The sequence below is a fragment of the Mytilus trossulus genome, chromosome 1, assembly GCF_036588685.1.
Source record: "Mytilus trossulus isolate FHL-02 chromosome 1, PNRI_Mtr1.1.1.hap1, whole genome shotgun sequence".
Lineage (NCBI taxonomy): Eukaryota > Metazoa > Mollusca > Bivalvia > Mytilida > Mytilidae > Mytilus > Mytilus trossulus.
Genome location: NC_086373.1, coordinates 16613450 through 16640601, shown reverse-complemented (window position 1 = coordinate 16640601; position 27152 = coordinate 16613450). Strand labels below are relative to the sequence as shown.

The 27152-nt window shown below is 30.9% G+C and overlaps 1 protein-coding gene across 2 annotated transcripts in view; it reads right to left on the bottom strand.

Annotated features, from left to right (window-relative positions):
• LOC134716761 (prickle planar cell polarity protein 3-A-like) overlaps positions 1 to 20061 on the bottom strand; it is a 52021-nt gene extending 31960 nt beyond the window's left edge. Inside the window, exons 1-2 of one of the 2 annotated variants that reach the window (XM_063579771.1) lie at positions 19673 to 20061; positions 17904 to 17992 (exon numbers count right to left, since the gene is read on the bottom strand). In XM_063579771.1, the coding sequence (XP_063435841.1) occupies positions 17904 to 17992; positions 19673 to 19747 (164 nt within the window). In that variant the 5' untranslated portion in view covers positions 19748 to 20061. Of the gene's footprint in view, positions 1 to 6684; positions 6761 to 17903; positions 17993 to 19672 lie in introns of those variants that run through there. The other variant, XM_063579783.1, reaches the window with a different exon arrangement.
• Between the last annotated feature and the right edge of the window lie 7091 nt (positions 20062 to 27152).

Genomic DNA, 27152 nt, shown 5'->3' with positions numbered 1-27152 from the left:
AGACAGGTGTAGCCTAGCAGGCCTTAAAAAAGAGAAAATTTACAATTCTAAATCTTACAAAATATATTCACAAAATTTGGTTGTTGTCCAAATAAGTTTCACTTTGATAGCTTATAAGTATTTGTTTAAATGAGAGTCACTCATATGTAACTTCAACTTTTAGAAGTCTTGTAATGCAAATTTTTAGCTGATTGAAACCACATTTCACTGAACAGCTAAAAAATGAATGGCATAGAATTAAATGTACTTTTAAATATGAATATAGGCCAAAACACCCATGTTATGAAGCAGAAAGACACAAAGAAGAGTAACAAAGTTTATTTTTGTTAGACAGATGCTGCCTCTAGGTAAATATATATTTTATAGAATCTAGACATTAAACTGTTTGTCCAACAACTGAGGAACAACAAAAGCACTGCACCAAAACCATCAAGACTCAGGGTCTGTTTTGTAATTAAGAATGTTTTCAAGAGTTTGCCATAATAAATGGGTAATACACAACAGCATGTATCTGCTGACAAAATCTTATCAACAATCTTTTTTGAATACAAATTGAGTTGTTTTTATTTGATAAGGGAAGATGTATCAAAATAAGATCTATCTTTTCATCATCTCCAACAAAGTAACATTGAGGAAATTCAAGATTTTACATTTTTAATAAACACAGTCAATATAAAAAAGTTAAACTTTAATCTGAAAACTATCGTTGAAATCTTTGATAGAAAGATTTAATTGATAATGATCCAATATTTCTGATAAATAGTTCAAAGTTAAGAGCAAGGTTAATGTATTGGCAAAGAAAATAAGTCGTCATTTTTAAAAGGATATATATAAACTTATATATAAAATGCATTCAAGATTCCAAATACACTTTTTTCAATTCGTTTTCAAAGTTAAGTCATATCTTTTTATGCAATTTGTTCCTTGTGCTTTAAGTATCTAACTTTATATGCATTCATGAAATTCCTTTATACATGTAACTATGATGTTATCATTTAGAAGAAAAGCCCTTTATCTAAAAAGTTGTAACTTTCATCATTCGCCATGTTCAATCTTAAATGGTTAGCCATCTTTTCTAAAAGAAATGAACGCAGATAGGAAAAAAGTTGACTTAAGAAGGACAAATAGAAAAGAAGTTTGAAATTGTGAATAAGTAAATCACAACATGAAAGACAGCAAATGACATGTATTTATCTCTAGTTGTAGATGACTGACAGACATAAGGCAAATCTGAGCAATTCCTAATTGTATAAGCACAGACATGGATGACAGGCCTTTGTCCGTCTGCCAAACAAACATCTCTTCTGAAACAATCAGATTTCTATGCCAGAATTAGCTATGTAATTGTGCAAGAATTAGTCAATGTGTGTCTGTCGATCCCCTTTGGTTTATTCAAACAAGTTTTGAAAGTAGAAGATTTCCAAAGCTGTTTCCATAGTAATGAGAAAGTGATAGTAATTTAAATGATTTTTGCAGATTTTGTCTGTTCTGCTAAAATACAAATTGATGAGTAGAAATAGATAAGTTATAAAACTGCCTGCATCTGTATAAACCCGACAAATGGCACTGTCAGTTTATGTTTTAGCAGTTACCTAAAACTAACTGCTTTAGAAGTACCAACAAAATGCTTAAGATAAATGTTGCTGCACACTTCAAATTACATATATTCTCTTGAAAAAAAATCATTGCAGCTGTTCTGTTGTTTTTGAGAGTTATTCTTTCAAGTGAAAATAGTATGTACCTTTCCAATACTGAATCACCCAATGACGCTGATGGGTAATTGTTTTTATTGAACCTTATAACTTAGACATTTAGGCTTGTACAAAAAGTCTGACAAAACTGATGTGTTTTCAAAGATGTAATTATAGGAAATGGGTACAGTTAGATTTTCAAATAAACAAACATTTGCCTGGAAAACCAAAATGAAACAATGCAAACCAAAAATGAAAATTACTTGATTTCTATATACACTTTTATTTCGTCTTCTTTTTTTTCCAGTAACCTGCTGGTAATGATTGGAAAAATGAATATTTTTGATTTATTTAATTATACACAATGAACGATATTGGATATAAAAATCAAATTTTATTGAAAATTAAAAGCTATGCCAAAGAGTACTCAAAATCATTAAATTAATGGCAATGTGAATTTATTTTAACCTATAAACTGTGATTTTTTTTTATTAAACTTCACATGTAGAATTATTTATAATGTTATTTAAAACTTTGAATAATGATTTATAGCCAAAAATGTTTTTTTTTTTAACAGGTAGCTTAATTCTGTTACTTTTTAATATAAATGTCAAATAAAAAATGAAGATAATCAAAAATACCTCACATTTTTATCACCTTCAAACTAAAAACTATGGTTTGCTTTTCAGCACATTAAATCAACAAGAGATTTGCTCAAACAAGAAACATCTGCTACTGGGTAGTACTTTACAGTTCCAAGTCTTCCATAGATCCTACCTCCTACAGAACTTGGCTTAAAGCCTGAAAACATTGTCATAAAATTTCCATTGTATATTCAGCAGAGTATGGTAACGAAACATCTGTTGATAGAAATGAATTGGGTGAAAATTTGCCAGAGAATTGTGCCTTGCAACTACAATTTTCTGGTTGATTATAACATCAAGCTAGCATGTGACTTTGACAAATTGTTCATTAAAAAAGTAGTCTGTCTGGAGTATTAATAATTTCTTATTATCAGACAGTTTATTTATACAAGTTATATAGGAATGTCTTTTGTTGATGAAAATAGTACAGTAGCATTTATCTGGGCAGTCATTTAAAAAAAATACATGGTCTGATAATAATCAGAAAATGTTGCAAATGAGTTCAGTAATTTTTAGAAAGTAAAAGTACACTTGTAGCTTCATGTTAGGATTATCCTGGATAGGGATTGTTTAGATGTCAATCAAATGTACGCTAGTCAAGAAACTGAGGGACATCATCCAGCCATTTTTTAAGGGAGGTTGCAACCATATGTCCCCATTCAAATGCATTGATCGTCAAAAAAAGGGAGGTTTCCAACCCCAAGAACCCTCCACCAGGTTCTTCCACTAAAATTTTAATTTTAAAGGCAATTGTGAACATTTCAGTACTTACAGGTTTCTTAAGTATTCCCTTTGCTAATTTAAAGTCAATTGGACAGCTTCCTTTTTGGATGGAGTACAGCAAAGTGGGGATTTTGTTGGAGGGTTTTATTTTAATGAAACAGATACATAACAGTAAATATTCCTTTAAGCTGATTGATTCTTTAAGTTTTAAGTATACAGCCATCAAGAAAGGGTTCACATTTGATAATACTATGGCAGATTTCCTGATGGTTGCTTCAGCAATATTTTCCCTATAAGTTGGCCATTATTGTTTAAACATGAAAACTAAACTGTGCTAAATTTTCATATGTCAGAAATTTAAGTATTTTATCTATATTTTAGTATCAATCACAATGAAGGACACTCAAATTATTTTCAATTTATACGGTTTTCAACACAGACTGACTTTTAACAAAAATTTTCCCCAAGCATATTGAAGACTCGAAGTCATTACAATTTAGATCATTGCATGTCTTTCAAGTAATATATCCATAAATATTGCAAAGTCCTTATCCCTATTTTCACATTACACTATGCCCAAGATCCTTCGCTTACCATTTGACTATTTTATCTTGTAAACATATTTTAATGCAATGATAATATCAACCAGTTTTGAGCTATTAAAACATGAACATTAACTTCATTTTTGTTTAAGATTTACATTCTCAAAATATTGAAATAGTGCCATCTTTTGAATATTTTAATAAAAGGTCAATCTTTTTGAACCAAGACACTTAAATTACAAAGGATAATGTTATTAAACCACTTCAGAATGAACAAACCAGTATCTAAAAAGTAAATATTAACTCGAAACCAGTTTATTTTATCAGGTGGCTTTTTTGTAAAGTGAAGTTTTGAAATAATTATAAAGCTTTTGTGAGAACAATGGACACTCAAAGATATTTTTTCTTGCTTTAATGAAATCTATGGATATTGTTCATTCACATGTTGTGTATTTGGTCCTTTTGTTTTTTGGTCATCATAGCATTTCACGGTGGTATATATAATAATCAAAGTCAAAAAGAAATCTTCTTTAACATTTTGGCCTTTAGTGGATAGTTGTCTCATTGGCAATCATACCACATCTTCTTTTTTATATTATAGCTAAATGTGAGACTTGCTTGAGACAAATAATGCACTAATTTTAAAACAATGAATTGAGGATCTTGTTAATTTATTTTATCAACTTTTCTCAAAAACCATAAATATGCTATAATGCAATTGTAATTGTCAAGCTTTAATTATACACAGGTCATGGTTGATTCAAATAATTTTGAACTCAAACGGGTTGGTTTGTTCTGTTTAAATTTACATTAACCTAGCTCAGTTTTAAATTTTCAATGCTAAATAAAAAAAAAAATATGTCAGAATATATTTATATTAAAAATTTCATTAAAAAAAGTCAACAAAGAAATAAGAAATTAAAAAAAAAAGCCGACCTGGCCCAATAAACCTTTGACAATATTTATATTGACATGTTAAGAAAGTTATTGTAAAAATGCCAAATTATTTGAAACACCAGTTTATCAAACATTTTCACAAAAGGACTACAATATTTGTAGAGTGATCTTCATGATTGGCCTGTAACTTTCTTGTATTAATAAAATGTTATCCCCCCAATTGACACGGTTTTAAAGTGTAACCTTTAAAGGTCACTTGAAATGAAATATCGAGTATATAAATTGTTGCATACAGTATTATAACATTACATTACTAATTACAGTTATAATATTTTTACCCTCTTATTTTTAAATCTCCTCCTATTGTAAGGAGGGAACTACCCATGGACCAAAAAACAGAAGAAAGTGGAACAGTAGCAACAGAAATTAAAAATGAATGAGAATTTACACACACAAAACATCATATAGTAAAATCCTTCACAATTTATAGTTTTTTGCAATGCTTTCAAAAATAATTGTTCACTTATAGGTGCATGAACTTCCCAAATAACTTAATTTATTTATTTTGAGACTTTTACTAATCAAGTTGTCATTAAAGTGTCAGATAGGATAAGAGAGGATTATTTGCAGGAGAAAGGAAGGATTATAAACAGATAGTTGTACATGCTTCCTATAATCAGTTCTTTGGCAAGAAAATCTCAAAATACTCTAACACCTGTAAATTTCATATCTAAACAGCATGGAAAAAAACTCTGTCAATCTCGTTTTAAAATCAAATTATCTTTTTTGTTTTAATGTTCTCAGTCTTAAAATGTCTGTAAATAAAACTAAATATTGATTACCTTATTAAATTGCACTCTAGTCAGCATTTTATATAACAAATGTTTCGCTTTTTTATGATTGATTCTGTTATCATATAATCTAGAATTTATTAGTTGAAAGTTCAAAATTTTATAATGTTTATGTACCAATAGTAAATTTTATAGTCATAAAACCTGTGTATAGAATTAAATTTAAGGTAGTATGAACTTATATTTAACAAAAAGTACACAAGGCCTCTTCAATTTATCACTTTAAACTCTTGTTAGATTTCACATGAGCAAAAACCCAACTGTTTTCAAATTAATATAAAGATCATATATAACCTAATCTACACAGTAACCTGTTATTTAGGGTCATAAAACGGACCACCTTACCGTCTAAAATCATTTGGTTGATACGAAACCCAACGCCCTCAAATTACCCAAACCCAGTCATAATATTACCTCCCCTGTATTCAACATGAAATTTAATGCTGGTCATAAAACCGCAGACCTGAGAGACAAGGGGATTCTTATGTACTGGTTATAGCCGTGTATAAGGTTGATTGATTTTTTATCAAAGGAAGTGAAGCAATGAAATTCCATCCTGAGGCTATGTACTTCTAAACAGTAGCTAAAGATAAGACTCAAAGATTAGCATCTTGTATCCATGTGTTTTCCATGAAACTCTAAGGATTATGGCTGTTGGTCTAATTAAATATAATGAAATCAAGCTTTAACTTTGTATATAAACTTATTAAATCTTATCTGTACTGAATCTGAAGAATCAGAGTTACATGAATGGATCTTCTTGAGAAGACGAATATCACTTTGATATAATTACACCTTACAAGTAAAGTGCTAATCTTCAGAACTATCTGCGACTGGTTATATTGTTATGTAAACAATACAATGTCCAATTTTACAATACTTGTCCACCAATGTAAACTTATTGGATTTTTTTTCTTCAAAACTATATTATAATTTAAAAGTATAAACCATCATCATGGCAAGCTTTTTTTTTAACTTCTCGTTTTACTTTGTACACAAGAAAAGTACCAGTACTTAAATGTTACTTAAGGGAGAAAACTCAACAACAGCAAATGGTTCTTATAAAATGCAATCAGAATAGAGGGGTTACCAAATTTCTAGATGTGACCAGAATAAGCCAAAAGAGTAGTGGTCCATTGTTCTATAAACAAGTTGGATGCCGTTAAAAGTTATGTGTTAATAAAATACATATAAATAATTACTGCTATTTATGTCAAATAACATCACCAATTGATGACACCTTAAAGCCCCAGTTCCTAAGTATCCCTCTTATGTTTATAAATCATTCATTGAGTACTTTACCTTGATTTAAGTCAATGTTAATTTAATTCCTCACCTATTTGCCTGACCTATTAAAAATCCAATTTTCTGCCAAATCAGATTTTTCTTATAACTTATAAGGAAAAAATGACCATTCAATATAAACGTTTTGATAGTATCAAAGAATTAATTAGAAACAAATTGTCAAAATAGTACAGGAAAACAGGTTTCCGAGTGTAACAGGGGGACATTTAGTCCTGACATGATTGTATCTTTAATTGCCTGAAAGGTAATTTCAACAAATAAGTCCAGGATACTATTAAGGTAATCTTTAAATTTGGTGATTTTGTAATCTGATAAGATTGGGAACAAACTTGGCATGTCATGATGGATAACAATTAAACTTTATTTTAGTAATAATTAGATAATAATTAATGATAATAGAGACATTAAAATTACATGTATTTTATATTGAATATCTTGTTCTAATTTGTATAATGTTAAAATCTTATCAATGCCAAAATTGTATCTCGTTTATACTATTATGCCTTATGATATCAAATAGCTAATAAAAACTTTCCCCATTTTTTTTTATTTCATAGTTTTTTTTATCATAAAATTGTTTGACACATTCTGATTATGATTTGTGGTCATTCCATATGCAGTACACGGATACATATTATGAACCATAATGACTGTCACACACAAATATTGAGATAATGGATCTTTTTTTCTTAAAGTTACAACTAAGATTGGCCTATTGAACAAAATAGGGAATGGGAATTTCTCATCGAATTCCAAACCACTTCAAACATTGATGGGGGCGACTGAATCACTAACTTTACTATAGAATGGGAAAGTTTGGATAAATTCATCACAATATTGACAAACAGATAAAATGTATTTACTCTGGTTAGATTTACCTTATAACAGGGATTATCACCTTTAATGACATAATCATTGTATGGAGATAAACTTTTATTCAAACAAAAAAAGGTCAACACTTCAACTGCTACCAGAAACTTCTCAAACAAAATTGTCACAATATTTTCATTTTTGGTTAATCTTTCCATGAATCAATAATTTAGACACATTGAAAAATTAACAAACATTTTTAGTACCTGTGAATCATACAAAATGTTTTTTTTTTCCTTTTACTACACCAAAGGATAACATATTTCACTAAATTTGAATTTTTATTATCTGTTGATCAGTTTGAAATGAAACTTCAATTCTTCTGCAGGGTGCACCAACATTTTCTTATGTGGCTAAATAAAGTTTTGGAAAGACTAACCTTAACATTGAAGTCCAAATAGAATTTAACTAATTTGGACATTATATAAAAGACACAGTTGCATATGGTGCAGATTGCAATTGGGTTAAACTTTTTAGCATTGAACTGGTATTGTGAAAGGACAAATTATTTTGAATATCGCACAGTACAGTTATTTAATCCACTACCTCTGAATGCAATATATTCATTCTTATTTAGAGTCTACATGTATTTCATTCTGCCTTTAACAGACTTGGGTGGTGATGTAGTTTGACTGATACATTATGAAATATCTTTAAATTACAATAACTGTTTGATGAGCATGAACATATTTAGGTTTCATTGAATCTTTTATTACTGACTAGCTGATAATAAACCTTATATACAGGAAAGTCATAATGAAAGTCAAATACCATGTAATACTAAAGGAAAACATTACTAATGGTGTTTCCTGGATACTCCGATATTTAATAAAGACCGAGAGCTTAGAACAATCAGTAAAATTAGTATCATAACAGTAATGACAATACTTTCAATGTTGAGTTTCACACATTATTTAGATACTACGATAATGGAAACAGATTCTAAGAACAGATTACAGCAGATTTGAAACATATCAATGATATGGTGGAACCCTATTCAGAAGTGCAAAGGTTGAAAGACCTAATGACAAAAGAGCAGTACAATAAGGTTGAATGTATCATATAATCTAACTTAACATCAAATATTTTATAGTCATTTAGATCAAATACATATATTCTACCACAGGCACTATCTGTGAAAAAAAACCACCAAACAATCAAAATACCTTAATATATCCGAGTTATATAGGTAATTTTTTTAGAAAGACAACCAAGTCTGAAATTCTCAAAGATGATTTGTCATTATTGGATTGATGGATTATGATTGGTGTTGAACTTCCAGTTGTAATATTTTACTGCCTTCAACAATGAGCATAGCCCTTATCGTATTAAAAGTCAGTTTTAAAGGCCCCCAAATGATAAATGGAAAACAATTCAAAAGAGAAAACAATTAAATGTTGTAGGATAATATTCATGGGGACTAATCTTCCTAAATAAGAGGAAGACAAGTGTAACATGTATAAACAGCCTGGTAGATTTAATGTGTGTGGTATGCGTGTTGAATACTGTTATGTGAATCTCCATAACCTTTAATCTTTACAAAATTGTCAATTTCACAAATCCAGTGTCCAATAGAATGATTATTACCACATTGCAAAGGGAAAAGTCTTAATTCACAGCAGGATACTAAGCTCTAAGTAATCTTAATGTTCTTTAATAGAAGATGGCTAAATCTTTTCCAATTGCCTGAAAAAATTGTAACAACTTTCTCAAATGGAATTTATAAATGGTATTTTATTCACAATTGAAGCTGTTTATTCGAATCATAAAATATTCATTCCTATAAGAATTTCTTAGGACATTAACACAGTATGGCTGAGATAACGGACTTGATTTGAAGGGTTAATATCCCAATATATTACAACAGATATATATATATGCATTAATAATATCTGAGGAAAATTTTCTCAACAAAAATGTTTAACTTACTTGAAAAAACAACCCCCAGACTTAAAAAGATCAAACTAAATCCTTTCTTGTGTATGTAAACTGAAGGGCATTAGTCTGCTTTGTTTATTCTTTGATATACGACCTTGTCTAACCTTTCTTCAGGTAAAAAAAATGTATATTTCTCCTTATATATATTCAGAGTTAACGATTTATTAAAGAAGAAACGAAAAACCTATGGGCTGTTATAATTAAATATTTATGGTATTTTCTTTTGATCCAATTATTAATTTTTTGATTTTGTATTAAGATTTTTTATGAACATAAAAGTACATGTATATATATATATGACTGTATCCCTGTCACGATTCTGATACAATTGGCGTTAGCTGATACATTCAATATTAATCTGTTTTAAATTGCTATTTTTCATAAGTGTCGTAGTATTTTCAGAAACAATACATGTATGTGATCTATTACAATATATTACAATTTTACAAATTTGCTATGTTTTTCAAATTAAAATATATTATATCCACGATTTCAATAGTACTCCCAACTGGAGGTGTGCCTGTACAGGTAGAAGTAAAACTATGAGTTTCAGATACAGTTGAAATTCGGTTAAAAAAGTTTTCCCAGCTTTACTGTCTTAAGGAGACACAAAACTTAAAATCGGTTATAACTCAGAGGCTTTATATTTTTTCACAATAAATGAAACAGTTAGAGACAAAACAGTCTGAACTTGGCACTTGCCTGGAATGTGTAACCTTAAAGAAAGGTTAATTTTTTTCTGCTGTAGGTTCCACAGCTTGAACAAAATATGTAATCTATAATATGTATGTAATTTACACCTAGACATAGAAACAATTACAGGGCTAACTATGTTTATCAATATTATCATTGGTCAGTTGTTATTGTTTACAGATAAAGCTCATCTTTCATTGGTCAGCCACAATACCAAATGATAATAATAATACATCAAACCAAACAAATGAACATACAAGTGCCAATTAGTAACCAGATTAACCACAAATTCTATCCAGTTTCTGGACAGGTACCATGTAATTATTACCACTTCATCAGCAGGAAGTTGAGAGAATATAGAAAGTTCTATGGTCCTCAGATATAAAATTCTCTGCATGGACTAAGCAAAAATGTGAATGATACCAGAAGAACATTAAAACTCATAAATTGAAAATAAACTGACAATGCCATGGCTTAAAAAAGAAAAAGACAAACAGACAAATTTAAATACAAAATTACAACAGTAAAAAACTAAAGACAGAGCAACGCAAAACCTACCAAAACTGGGGATGATCTAAGGTGCTGAGCACTTGGGTTTGAAGATCCTGCACCACATGTTGCACCTGTTGCATTGCTCCTGGTAGTACAAACCCAGTAATAAGAATTTCTATTGCTGCTTTAGACCATATTTACATTGTATTATCAAAGCAGAAACTTCATTCCAAAATTGACCACAATACCAGCCAGCAATGGAATCTTGCAGGATGCCTGAAAGTCATGCTCTACCAAATGACCTATAGAAGTATTCTACTAGTGCAGATAACAATGGGCGGTTATATATTTGTACATTTAAAACAGGTCAGGGGGAGCACAGTGTAACAACATATATACTGTTAAAGAAATTGCTTGTTCAATCCTCTATCTGACTTGCATGACTTGCATTCAGTCTGGTACAACCAAAACCAAACAATATGAATAAATTAACAGATTTTTTTATACTTCAAGATGAATGTATTTGTACTGGATTACCAGGGATCTCTGTGGACCAATCAAACTAGTACAATTAGGAACAATTCTTGATAAATCTAACGGAAAAGTTTTTTCTTCACATTTTTTCTTTGAGGAGACAATTCATAATTAACAGCTTGACGTCCAAAAAATACAAAATATCTTTTCTTATCGCATTTCCTGTACTCCAAACAAACTCATATTCTACTAATTACAAAACCATAAAATCTTAAAATTAAGGAATGTCAGACTATTTGAAAAGACATAGTTTTCACATTACATAACTTTTGCATTATAACCAAATTCTATTAAAATGTGCTTTTTAACACTCTGACACTCCCATTCATGATAGTGTCAATATTAAACTTTTTAACAATGGCAAATCTTGACACAATCCACAAATTTAATAAAAGTTTGCCCAGGTAAACAGTATAGAGGGTGATAACAGATCTTTTTGAAGGTATAAAATGATACTGTGTCTTGCATTACATTTCATGTAATCTCAAACTTCAAAATTTGCCAGCATATAAAATATGCAAAAAATGTAGTGATCTCAGTTATTGGGTGTGAGACAAGACACAATATTCATGTATGTGCATATCCTTTCTATATCTACACTTCAAAAGGTTCTCCATTGATAGCCAAATGATTGATAAATGAGCAACCAGTTTACTTGTTTGGGACTACTGCTGGGTCTTTAAGACAAGTATACAAATGATTGTGTAATGGCTTCTCAAGTATGGTTGACAGGATGTATACTATAAATATTTAAATTAAGAAAAGTTAAATTGGATGTTAAGTATATAAATATACATAGGATTAATGCCTTATAACATCTGTGTTGATACTTTAGGGTAGTGCCCACCCTTTCATGTAATATATAGGTAATTAGACACAATCAGCTGCTTCTGTGTAATTACATCAACAAATGCTACAATGCACTGAGAACAGAGTGAGAGAGGCTGTATAAAAAGGTTATTTTACTTGAGTATCTGTACAGAACAGATTTTAAAGACTGTACAAAAGTAGATCTTATTTATGATTATTTATGTGGTACAATAATCTGCACATATTCTAAAAGATTCTTCATGGTTTTATGATTTTCTGCTGTATTTAAATTGCTCCTTTAGTAGTTAACTGTTTTCTAAATAATAGCCAGATACATTGGGAGTAAGAATTATCAAGGTTCCCTAAAGACAATTCATCTAAATTAAATAATGTCAATGCTGTACAAAAGTATGGCAATTCAAACCTATATAATTCAAAACCTTGAATTGGTGTATTATGTATTGGGAATGGTTCACTTACTTCACTGTTTTATCCTTTTGGGCCACAAGAAATTTTTTCCTAAAAAGAATACCCCATTAAATGTTTTACATTTGTACATGTTCTGAATGACAAGAAAATCAAAATGAAAGAGATTTCGATAAAAATTGACCAGTGACAAAATAATCTTTGATAATAATCCCCAAAGAGAGAATACAAACAATGCTATTAATTATGTTACATTTGAGATGGAAGCTAAATTTCATTTGATTGTTCAGATTATGATATTACGCAATACATTTTGTGAATATTACTTGTGGGAATTAATTAAGTTTATGTTTTAAATATTTGATGTTTGGTTTTATGCATCTTCATGATTGACATTTTTAGTCTTGTGTTTCTTGCAGTTTCCAATCCCTAATGAAATTTCAAAATTTATCCATGTACTCCGCTCCTTTAAAAAAGAGAATATTGTTTTATGTATTCCATCTCTTATTAAACGAATAACAGGAGATGTCGGCCATATATATGGGGTAAATCAGACAGCAACCCAGCCACAATTTTTTTTCTTCTAAAGAGAAGCTCTGAATAACCTGGAGTCTAGACTTGTTATGAATAAATTCATCTAGGAATGTAATTGCATGTGGTCACAGTGATGTAAGTATCTGATCATGACATCTCAATAGATAAAATTGAGAATGGAAATGGGGAATGTGCCAAAGAGACAACAACATGACCATAGAGCAGACAACAGCAGAAGGTTACCAACAGGTCTTCAATGCAATGAGAATTTCCCGGAGGCGTCCTTCAGCTGGCCCCTAAACAAATATATACTAGTTCAATGATAATGAATGCCATACTAAACTCCAAATTATACACAAGAAACTAAAAGTTGAAATAATACAATACTAACAAAGGCCAGAGGCTCCTGACGTGGGACAGGCGCAAAAATGTGGCGGGATTAAACATGTTTATGAGATCTCAAACCTCCCCCTATACCTCTAGCCAATGCAGAAAAGTAACCGCATAACAATACGCACATTACAATTCAGTTAAAGAGAAGTCAGAGTCTGATGTCAGAACATGAATTGCTTTTCAATTGACTTTTTTTTTCTTTTAAAAGCATGGTTATCTTTTACCCTGAACTTTAATCCACAATTTTTGCACACACAAAATTTATGTACTGCCATTGTCCCTTAGCATTGGGTTTCAGGCAAGTTTTGCCAGACTTGGCATGTGTGAACTGTACACAAATGTTGACTGTAGATCTATGTGAAGTAATATATATATTTATAATATTAAAATGTAAATTCATCTCAACTTGTTGTAGCATATCTCTGGGCTAAATTACTTTCTAAATTATATGGGACCTTGTGATGCCAAAATTATATTTCTTCATATATTCTTTGGAACATCAAAAGTGAAGATCTCACAACTCAACTGAAGATTTGAAATCTGGCTTTTCAACCTCCCCCAGCCAAAGTTTAATCAGATAATAAACATCACAATATTTACATCAACAATGAAATAAAGACATAAGTAAGAGATAATACAATATACTAGAGACATAAAATAGTATGATTATGTCCTATAAATGTCTTAATAGACTCACAACCTCACACCTGAGTCCAGTAATAATACCATTAAACATCAAAGATTTGGCTTTAATTGGCCCCAGGTAAGTCAGGATGACATTGTGTGTATTTTCACTATTTTTACTACTTTCAAAATATTTTGAATTAGATTATACATTATAATCCTTGATAAGTGACTGATTATCAAAATAAAGACTTTAGTATTACTTTTTCTTTGCTTGTTTAAAAGTACAAATTATTTAACATGTAAACATATGCATTAAGGCTAATATAATAAATTAAGTTTTTTGTTTTTTTCTCAGGGTAAATAAAATACAATGACAGACTCAGCAGAATTTTAAGTTTTGCAATAATTATTTCAAATCCTGGGGCCAAATTTAAACAATATCTATTTATATTTTACTGGTCTTGACCATAATTACCACTATTGTTTTCTTTTTAAAAATATATAACCACAGGACATTTAGAATAAACAATCAATATTTCAAAACATGTATTTAACTTTTTTTTTATGATTTAGGAATTGCATGCTGAATGTCCAGCTTTAATCATGTTAATGTGTTTAAAATACTCTTAATCCTTTATAGTATTGCTATCAAAACAAGTAACATTTGGTACCATAGTACTAACAGTAGAAGTTAATTGTCAAACCAACATCAGTTAGTACCCACAACAATTATAAAACCATTAACATTTTTACATTAATTGTTCCACTATGGTATTAATTTCCCATCTAGCTTCACCAAGGACAAATGTATTGGTAGGAATTCATTTAATTGTTCCCTATCAATAAGATAATCAAATGGAATTTATTTTTCAACAATCCCCACATGTGGTTTATCATATTGTAGTACTTTTACATGAACATGTTGAAGACTTGCATGTGCTTTATTGTTTAATTTTCTCCCTGTATTTTATAATTGACTGTAACTGCCATTAGAAACAATTAGAGGCATGTTGCAGTGAGAATTAATTAAAGTATTTTATTATTTGCAGCTTTTAGTGGTTTCTGGAGTGGAAAATGTTTCCCTAATATATTCTTAGATGTAGTAATTAGTTGTCTGGACTAAAAATCAAGCCACCGTATTATTTACAATGCTAGATCATGTGGCTGCACTTACACACTCCTTATTTCCTTATTTTAAAAAATCTTCAAAAACTATTATTTTCATGTTGAAATTAAACCGTTTTTGATTGCTGTACAAAACAAATTCTAAACCTAGAGTTACCATATCTGGACAGTTGAAACTCCAGATAAAAATAAACATCTGGTTATTACAATGTGACAACTTTGTATATTTCCTTCAGGTATTTGTTAGGTAATTGACAACCTTATATTGATTTATAATGATATTCAAAAATCACCACAAATTAAGGTAAATGAATAAATTAAGGTGCTTGATGTCAGCACATACATGTATACAAGGTATTATGACATTCACACTTCAATGTTGAAAGATATACATGTACATTTGGAAATTTCCCCTCGATATAAATGTGTATCGCTATTTTTTAAGCATATTTGTGTACATTTCTCAAGCATACAAAAATCATTTAAAACACAGCATCCTCAAGTATTATAAATGTTTGAAGAAATCTTTGTTTTCCCTTTATTAAACTGAATATAAAAATACCATTGCAAGTTCTTCATCAATTTACAGATTTGAAACAGGTATGTTGTTCAACTTTTCAACTGTGCATTTATATAAAACATTGTGCTTCCTGACCAAGCTCTCGGTACCTTATGAATGCCTTTACACTTTGTAATGGACTTAAAGACAATTCAGTATATATCCTGTTGTGCAATTCAACTCTATACAAAAGTAGATCAATGAAGTATAATTTAGTGTTACGTCATGACATATTATAACTAAGGTTTAAAATTTCCCTGTTACATAGGGTTTTTAAAAAGTTATATAAATTTCAATCAGAGTACCATATAAATGTATTGATCAAATTCAAAAAGCCTTGAAAACCTTAGCTATCAAAACTACACTTACTATTAAAGTATTAATTTACCCTGAAAATAGTGAGGTGTAATAAAGCTATTGATCAGGGTTTAAAACCTTTTTGAATTGAAAAAAATGTGACTGCGAAAAAGCCAACACATTAACAGATATATTAATAAATCTTCAGTCAAAATTTGTTGATTTACCCGTATGGAATCCTGCCAAAGAGAGAGACATTACTTGAATAAATTAAACAAATAAATGACAAATTCCCTGAACCCCTGTAGTTTGAAGATATTCATTGATTCAATACTTTAAATGTAAACAAATCAAACATCTACATGTATGCATTGGTCTTAAAACATACATGTTGACAATGTCAAACATGGAGATTCAATTATCTAAAAATCAAATTATGAATTTTTGATTTCGGTTTTATTATTTATTACAGTATTATATAACTTTCAGTTTGGCATCTGAGAGTCATTTCAGAGCATGTTTCGATTTGATTTTCATTTTGGGGAAAAGAATAGAAATGCTATTAAAAAGGAGATCTTCGAAACATCAAATGTGCATTGAGTTTTTATCCTAATTTGTCAAATTAATGTTGCAGAGAGAAAAAATGTATCACATTTCATAAAAAGTAAATAAGAAACTGCTGTATGTCACGATGGGTAGCCCATTTCCATTCCACCAAAATACCAAATGAAACGCAAAATACATATAGGCTCTTAGCAAAGCAACTTAAGCAAAGAAACAAACCTTTCATTGCTGTATTTTTTCTTAAAACATAATGAGAGCTTCAAAATGGAAGCTCATCATATTTGTAATCTTTTTAATAGAGTATTGATCATCAGTAGCTTAATTAAATGTATAAAAAATGCTGATCACTAAACATTTGAGAAATCTGTTGCATTTTTTGATGGAAAATATCTACATGAAAGCGGTCAAACTAAATCATTCGATTTACAAGACAAAATGAAGTCAGGTCACAAAACCATGTGAATTTTGTCGTTTTGTTCAAGACACATATAATAATCAGTGGAACTGGTCCATTCTTGATCGTCCCTTATTATATATTGTATTCTAAAAGGACAAATGTTTAGTTAGTTACTTTTAACTAAACATATATAACAAATTTAAAGAAAAAATATTTGATTTCCATTGTGGCTTTGGTAAACTTTATGAACTGGAAACTAGACCTATGAATATTATCTTCAATGAATTGTTTATTCAGAAAAAAATCTGACAATGATTTTTGACAATAAAATTTGTACCCAAATTTAAATGTCAGAAAGGCATTGATAAAATAAATGAATAGACTGTTAAAACCACAACTAAACTAACAAACTGTACTGATTAAACAAGGTACATGTAACTTATAAATTTGCACCTTAAGCTGACTGCAATCTATTAATTAACATACCTGTAGTTCGATTTTCAAGTGCATTTCAGATCTATGCTGTTAGAAACAGTGACAAAATTTTACACTTAACCCCATGTTCAATTAAAAATGCATGGGGTTTTAATGAATACCAGTTGAGTTGAGATTCATTTCTCTAATCTGCCTTCACCCATTGCTACCCTTCCTCATTGAAAATGACTTCTAGAAATATGGAAGATACAAATGAAGTTCCATCCATATGTTAAATGATGACTCTTTGATATATATGGTCATTGGCAAATATAATTCATCAACAGTTTCATGTAGTTATTACTGCTGATTCAGCATGATTGGTGTACTAAACTTGCTCTTTACAAATTCATGAACTTTTTTAGTGATTCAAGAACCGTCAATTTTTGATATAAAAAAAAGTTCTACAAGTTCAAGGACTATATAAAACTGTAAGACACCATCTTTTGCAGGGGATCTGCAGAACAATTGCCAAAGCAACAATTAAAAGTCTCAGCGTAAAATACAAGTGACTTACCTCCAATAATGTAGCTCAAACCCAGGACATACATTTGGACAGTTAGAACAAGGTCTCCCAGCTTTTATTTGATGTGCTAAAGGGGGACCCTGAAAAAACAAAGAGTAGAGTGAAAATCTTTCATATTGTGTAATTCTTTTACACTTGGAACTGCTGCTATTTTTGGAAATTTTAAAACCAGTGAGTGAAACCGTCATGCTAACCATATAATCATTGATAATCAAGTAAAAATTGATAAAAGATATAACTCAACATTATTAAGCAGAAGTACATGTACATGTACCCTTCAATAAAGGCCAAGTTTGAAACAGTTTTCCTTGCAACAAGGGTTGTTGTTAAACTATTGGTAGACAGGAAGTCAGACTGCACAGCTGATGTAAAAGTTGCTTACATGCTATTACTGAACATTATTATGCTGCATACAAAATATAAAATCATTCACTTCCAGAGAAGGCAAGTTTACAATGTAACTTTTCTTACTTTTGATTGTAAAATTATATTTGAGTGTTGTTCAATTTTGAACTATCAATTTACTTCACAGACAGACAGAACCAATTTTGGCAGTTACTAGATTGGTGTGATTCAAAAGGTTATTTTCAACAACTGCATTACTTGAATCCTGAATCTAACAACCCTTTGGTTGCAAATTCACAGGAATGTCCAAGGTATAAAGTCCTATAGTAATTAATGGTCCTAGTTAGGTTGAAAAAAGCCTGATATTTACTTCCATGTACCTGTACAAAAACTGATTGTAGATACAATGTATGGCAGAACTATAGACAATTCTCTAAAACTCAGAGGGGGATTTAGGGGGTGCTCGCTAAATTGGTTGCTTATATGGGGAATCACTGAAGCGTGACTGGAGCGGGCCCCCTCTTAGGCAGTCAGAGGGCTCCCACTTATGAAAATTTCTAGATCCGCCAGTGATACTTCAAATTTATTTATATCAAAAGTTAGAGGAGTTGAGCAACTTTATTGATTTTTTTTTATAAATTAGATCTAAGGGTTAGGGATTTAGGTAAATGTTGTTAATCAGTTAAAATTATAAATATTGTATTCAAAGAAAATTTACAAACCAAAGTTTTTTCAAAAATTAACAGTTAAGATAATTATTTGACACCAACAGCAGCTGAAAATTAATGTTTAGAACCTGACGGTAAAGGGTACATTGTATCACTAGTACATGTACTACCCTCATTCATGTAAAATAAAATATCTGTTCACATACCGTACATCTCAGAACAACTTACGTATGTATCTCAATTCTCATGACTCTTGACATGAAATTTGACTAAATTTTTAAATTATATTTGAGAGTTATGTACGTAATTAATAAAATTTATAAATCATGCTTCTTTGAGATTAATTTGATAAAGCTGAAGAAATTAATATATATGTATACAATATTTTTTTTTTTAAAAGGAACAATTCAAAATGGGAAAAAAATCTCTTCCTCATATATAAGTAAATATGCCTAAAAGTTGCCTGACATATATGTCTCTGAAGTATAAAGTACAGTTGAGATCTAAAGCTTTGTTTTAATTAAAAAAAAATGGGTATATTATATACTAAGTTAACTTGTGTACATAGGTTAAAATCTTAATCTCATTAAGACAGTTATATAATCTATAATGTAAAATAAAGTCAATTAAATTTTTGCACTCAGATTGACATAACACGATGAAATAATTCTTTTTATGGTAATTTCATGAATTAAAGATCGTTGCAGGTGCCCGTTGTTGATTTTATATCAAAATTACTTTACTTACAGAATTGTAACATCCCTTTTCATCTGCCATGAAAGATGGACTTAAACTCGGGGAATGACCACCACAAGCAGCCATCCTGAGTTTCTCTTTTCTTCAAAAAGATGTTGTCAAATAGCACTCACATTTTCAAAACACAAACAAATGTTTTGTCCAACATGTGGACGCCGCTTATATTCACAAATAGCAAGCCCACCCCTTTTACACTTGAAAACTCCTAACTAAAAGTATTATAAAACAATAGAATTCACTAATTAAATTTGAAAAGTAATTCCAAATTAAATATTAAAATCCTTCGTGAATAAAATATCCTTGTCTTCAATGGTTGTCCGATGACAGTGGAAAAGATTTTGATAATTTTAAACGCTCATGAATATTGACTCCGCCCACAAGGTGCACGTCACATCAGGATGAGTTCTCCAGCTGTTGGGAACTATCGGATTTCATTTGATTACACTTTGATTGCGGTTCTTAATTACTAATTAAGCAAAACCGATTATAAGTTACAAGAAATGTGAAATTATTAATCCGTTTGAGTTTTAGTAGTGTATAACGTCTTTGATGTCTAATTAATTATATTAAAAGAATTTTACCATTTAAAATGGTGTAATCTCCCCCATTCAACCCGTGAGAAAAAGTGATTTAACAAAAGGATTAGGACGACCTGTTGGTGTTTTTTCTTCGGAAAAGATGTTTTATTTATTATTTCTTTAGAGGATTTCTCAGTCATAAATATATCCAGTATTTTCACGAACCTGCGCCAGGACTAATACATGTTGGTGGTAAAAGTCCCATACCTGTGAAGGTTTAGAACTACAACACATTACGTGTTATAGTAGTATCAGGTTTAAACAGAGATATATAATACAAATAATCTCAGATCTCAGATATTATATGTCACTGCTTTGAATGATAGTTCTTGTCTGATCGAGTGTTCGCCATAATTTTATGTTACATTTTTGGACAATTTGGTTACTAGTACATCAAGAATTTCATCTTCGCTAGCCAAGGGTTACGATCCACTCCCGCTCTCTTCTTTGAAGAGAGCGGGAGTGGATCGTAACCCTTGGCTAGCGAAGATGCAAGAATTTGTATACTATACAAATCCTTGGTTACATAAGCTGGGCCTATAGCTTGTTGTTCGGTGTGAGCCAAGGCTCCGTGTTGAAGGCCGTACATTGACCTATAATGGTTTACTTTTATAAATTGTTATTTGGTTGGAGAGTTGTCTCATTGGCACTCACACCACATCTTCCTATATCTACTAACATTTAGAAATTGGAACTCACAGTCTTAAACCGTTAGCCGTTACAGATCATAGAAAACTGAACTGTTAGGCCTATATAAAAAAAAATCAACCTCGCAATAATATTAAAAAAAAGCTTTCGCTTTGCCAACCAATTCAGATTGTACCTGCCTTAAATTCTGTTCATAAATGTGACAATTATTAACATTTTCAACGACACTGAAACGGGCCTTACTCTTCAGTTTTACAGCAGAAATAGAAATGACAGGAAAGACTGAATTTCCATGATAGCATACCGTAGCCAAATTTAGAATGATTTGGGGTCTTTTAATACCAAATTTGAATGGTACATCAGTGGCCATCTTCGCTAGCCAAGGGTTACGATCCACTTTCGTTCTCTTCACGTGAAGAGAACGAAAGTGGATCGTAACCCTTGGCTAGCGAAGATGATCAGTGGCGGATCCAGGGTGTCCTGGTTTGGACCCCCTTTTTTTGCGATCAATGCGGCTTTGAATGGGGACATGTAGATGGAACCCCCTTTATTCTGGGTTAGGCACACACTTTTTTAAATGGCTGGATCCGCCCCTGTACATATATAATTAAACGAGTATTTAACACAAAGATCGTGCAAGGGCTATAAAGCCAGCCAAGGTTTGTTAAAAACTTCCATTTGTTGCGCAAAGAGAAAATCTTACACCCGGAGGCGGCTTTCAGCTTCAGCTGGCCCTGAAACAAAATGTGTACTAGTTTAATAAAAAAAAATGGACGTTACACCAAAATCCCAAACATAAAAATTAAATTAAATTTAAAAAAAAAATATATATACGACTAACAAAGACTAGAGGCTCCTAAATAAACAAAAACGGAAAAATGCAGCGGCGGGAAACATATTTTGTGATATCTGAACCCTCCCCTTTACCTCTAGCCAATGTAGAAAAAACAAACAAACAGCATGCAATACGTACCCATTTTTATACCAATTTAACCCAACACGAGTTTGAATGAGTATGATATATTACCTTGAAATAGTATAAATGAAGATCCAAACTGCAAGAAGTTAGACCTCATCAAAGATAAAAGGTTTATTATTTTGGACGCCCGGTTTCTTTTATAAAAGACAGTAAAGCTCGTATAAAACAAAAAACAAAAATGTCACAAAAAATACAAAGTAGAAAAGCACTGGGACCAAATTTTCTGGAGGGGTTTGCCAAATACAGCTCAGATACTCTTTTTCCTGTAGTAGAAAATCTTAAGTATATTTTTTAAAACAATTCACAGTTTCGTGAACAGATAATTCATAAACATGGCAATGATAATTAATGTTAACACAGACATGCGGACTACTGGGGTGGTGAAACAGACGGGAGGAAACCTCCATTAGCAGTGGCGTCAACTCAGTGGTTTTAAAACACCAAAAATACCTTGGTGATAGTTTTGTACGCCAGGCTTGCGTTTTTCGACATACGTCTCGTCAGTGAAGCTCGCATACATAGTAGAAAGGCTAGATAACGTACGAAGTTGAAGAGCACTTTAAAATGAAATCAAAAGACAATCACAGATCATACTCAAACCATGAAAACAATTTATAAACAAAGAAATAAAGAAAAAAAACACTGAATAAAATTGAGAATGGAAATGGGGAATGTATCAAAGAGACAACAACCCGACCATATTCAGTTAAATGTATTTTTTACTATGTATTTTACTATTTTTAAAGGAAAAGACAAGAAACCATGTACTGGTTAACAATAGTTTTTAGCATAAATAAAATGATATATTATGGGGTATATATACCAAAATGAGACAGCAATATAAAAAGCCAAAACAACATAAATACAAGACACAGTTAGGACTCTTTATCCAACCAGTGTGTTTTAAAAATAAACCCAGTGATTCTTTATTAAAATTGTAAAATGATAACAAAACAATGCAATTCATATTGTTTTAAAATGTTAATGTACAGAGTATATATGGTAACCAGTGTATTGGTGATTGGAAACAGCCATTTCACAAACGTATGAACGGCCATCGTAGTGACCATAAATGTACCCAGCCCTTCCCTTCAGTCGACATTTGAGATCACCTGACCATATATGGCACACATCGATTGACTGACCATGATTAACCACAACGTTACTTGGTAAAGAAAGGAGATAGTCATTCAGTTGGGAAGGATTTTGGATAAGAAATTAGAAACGTTGGCACCATTAATGAAAAAAGGTGAAGTTCAAACCGTTAACAGTACTAACCAAAGCATCTATTGATTTGCTTTAGATTTTCTAATTATACAAGTGTTGTTCCGTTTTTTACCCTTTCAAAGTGGGGTTCGTTTTGCTCAGTCTTTTCTATGTTGTGTTTAGGATACTTTTTCTTTGTTTGTCATTTCGTTGTCAGTTCATTTTCTGCTCGTGAGTTTATAGGGGGTCTTTATAATTTATGAGTTGGTATCTTTCGTCTCCTAAATATGAATTGCGTTTAAGCTTTCGTTTAGTTAAATCACAATAGATTAATGAAACTCGTATGTACCCATCATACTGATGACGATAACGGTTATTAACAATATTCATTGATATTTGTAATTATTTGCTTTTTCGTTTGGTTATTTTTTTTGTTATATAATTTTTAAGCGTATATATTATTTATTTTTTATGTATTGTACCGTTTTTTGTAACCATCCTACGCCCTCTAAGAAATATCGTTGATAATTATCTAGACGTCATACATATCGATATCCTTCATGAGTATATATGTACAGTCTGATGTAGAAATGCATCATAAATTGTGCTGGTTTTTCAAAAATCTTGAAGTATTTTCAATTTTCTATTTTTACAATCCTTTTTCAATCTGTATATTCTGTAAGAGCATAGTCTTCGATGGTTTGTTTTACATAAGTTAACCATGTGTTACATACTTATACACTGTAAGCTAGGTTGGTTTTATTAGGTCTTTCCACTTTCCGTGGAAAGACCTATTGTATTTGTTCTGATTATTATTATTTTTTTTTTTTTTTTTCTTCCGCCTAAATTTTTTTCTTGCGTAGTATTGATGTTTCAAAAGATGTCGCTTAGATATTTGGAATATGATATCGTATAGTTTATACGCTTTAAAAATTTACAACTGCGTAACAAAATACTTGGCGTTGTAAGAGTTATCTCCCCAAACACTGTTTTTCTTGTGGCCACTACTCCTTCGCAACCGTAAAGGATTACGACAAATTTATTTTACCAAATTGCTCGTTACATCTTCAGGATTAGGATATTCATTTGGACCGAAGCTATCCGGAGACTCCATATGAGAGTTATTTCCCCTTATGCATTTGATATAAGTGATATGCGTTTCTTACTGGTAAACCATCAGTGATATAGGCCTAGGGTCTTTAGATTTGAGGTCCTTGGTCCAAAAAAATGAAAATTAGGTCAAGGTCAAAGGTCAAGGTCATATTCTAAATTTTGATTTTGGCTTATTTTCTCTTATTTTCAACAACCGTGAAAGATATTGACAAATTCTTTTTACTAAATTGTGAGTTGCAACATGTTGTAACTTATAAATTTTGGTTGGAAGGGTGCGTAAACAATAAATGAGAGTTTTCGCCCATCTTATATTTGAAATCAGGCCTATAGTGATATAACTCATTAACCATACATATTACAGACCTAGGGTCTTTTTCTTTGAGGTCCTTGGTTGGTGACCTTGAAATTACGGTCAAGGTCAAAGTTTAATAGGACGTTCTAGATTTTGACCTTTGCTATAAATTCATATTTATACATTTTTAAGTCATAGGAACTGACATTTTAGATTGATTTTTGATGTTTTGATAATAAAATAGATCTTTACTTGTGGAAAGACCTTCAATTGTTCTTTGAACAATTGGTTTTTAATTGTTTTTGTTTCTGTTTACGTAATTTCATTTTTTTAACTTTTTGTTTTTTTTGTTTTATATTTTGTTCTAGCTTCATGCATTGATTTTGATTATTTTTATGTTTTAAGATCATGTTGGTTGTTTGCTGTTTTATTTTATTATGGAGATTTGTTTCGGTAGTATCGAGATCTCATATATATCTGCCTCTATTAGGGGAGGCATGCACTGAGTTAAATCTCAGTCTGAGTCAAACCTGCATGTGTGCTGCTTCTGCGTCAAAGATGCAGGATATAAGAGAATGAGTCAAGTCAAGTTGACTCGAAATAATGTTCTCGGGGTAATGTATGAATTAAATGAATTCCCTTATACAAAAAGATCACCCGTGAAACTATCCGACCAATGGATATCGAACATCTTAATACATATTAGTTCTTTACCTATATCTGATGATACATTATAAGCAGCCAGCACTTTATAGTTGCAGGATACATAGATATATGTATGCATGTTTCAGTAAGCTTGTTCTTGACAATAACAACCTTAAAGTTGAGTAATAAACCACACTAATTGTAAGCTTCTCCTGCCAAACCACATTTGCAGACACCCTGAAACTTTTTAGTGAGTAGATATTAAACATATACGAGTTTCCTTGAACTCAAATCGAACCACCCTCAGATATGTTCAACATTTATCATCATAGAAACATAATTTATATTAAAAATAACAAACCTACACGATTTCAAGGTTTCGCCGCGGTTGACACTGTTTTCTCGGGGTAACAATCTGCTCTATCACTCTATCAGCTATGTGTTATTCATATATTGACATTCTGACTATATTCTGTTAGCATTCAATTGCGGAGTTTATCACTTTATAATAAACAGATTTCCTTGCATTGACGTCATCTAACAAAACATACCCGACTTATCATCAATATTTGCCAGTTTATATGAACACATGACTGTGATATTACTTTGTGTCGATAGCACTGTGATGTGCAACATTGAAATAAAAATGTACCAAGGGTGCAAGATAAAACGACAACTCGAAAGACAAACAATACCATTGATAAACCTTTAAAAAGTGGAAAAGACGAACGAACGACAACGAACAAAGTAATTTGTTGATTCAGAACTAAGAGTCACGACAAAGAAAGAAAAAAGGTTAATATTTCGAGGTCAACACTATTATGAATCTGGTGTACCCGTTAAACATTGAGATACTAATCCATGAACACCATTTTTGACAGAAGGATTTTCATGGTTCATGATTATTCCTATGTCATCATGTTGCTAACATGTATTAATTATAGCAAAATATATAAAGGCAAAAGTAGTATACCACTGTTCAATCATATTGGTTATTTTGATATTCTGCTTTCAGAAAAGGAAAATATTGCCCATTATAAACGAACATATATAGGAATGTGAAAAGTTCTGTGTTAAAACTTTTAAAAGTAAAAGTATGTTATAGACTTCATTGATCCTTAAAATGGCTTTATTCCATTATTTTCATAATTTCTTGCATAAAAAGAAAGATGAGACATTCACGGGTCCTATTATAAATTACCATAGTTCAAAGAAGTATATCAAAGTACTTACTCTTCCAGTTTACTCTACCAGATCCTACCAGATGTTCATTTCTACAAATGATTAACTGTTCACAAAAATTTGAATTGTTCGAGACACCTTGGATTTTTTACCCCAGGAATGTTGATTATACATAAGCTGTTTTTGGTTAAAACCTTTATAATTTTTGGCACTTTAGGCTCTCAAACTTAATTTTTTTATGGCCCTTTTACTTTTCGTTTTAACGACACCGATGAGTCATTTTTTGGACAAATCACGCGTCGGACGTCCACAAGTAGTAGAATAAACCTGCATATGATCAATGATGCTCCAGGTCAACATCTTTTAAAATAAAAAAAACCCAATGAAAACGTTGAAAAGATGGTATAATAAAAATTAAAAACAATGACCAGTAAGTATAATCAAGCCCGGACAAGATATAAGAGCTATGTACGAGAGAGATACATGCATTAATATTCTACTTAAGAAAATATTTCCACCAGCCCAGTAGTCAGCACTTCTGTGTTGACATGAGTTGTCATTGATATGGTTATAATTATAAATTATTTGTTTAGCAAACTTTCAATTTTTAAAATACTAAGGCTTTTCAATCTGAGGAAAAGATTACCTTAGCTGTATTTGGCAAAACTTTATGGAATTTTTGGTCCTCAATGCTCCTCAACTTCGAACTTTTTTTTTGCCTTTTAAACAATTTTTTATTTGATGAGTCTTTTGTAGACGAAACGTGCGTCTGGCTGAAATATTTACTTTTATCTTATTTTACTTTATGTAAAAGCGGTACACTGAATA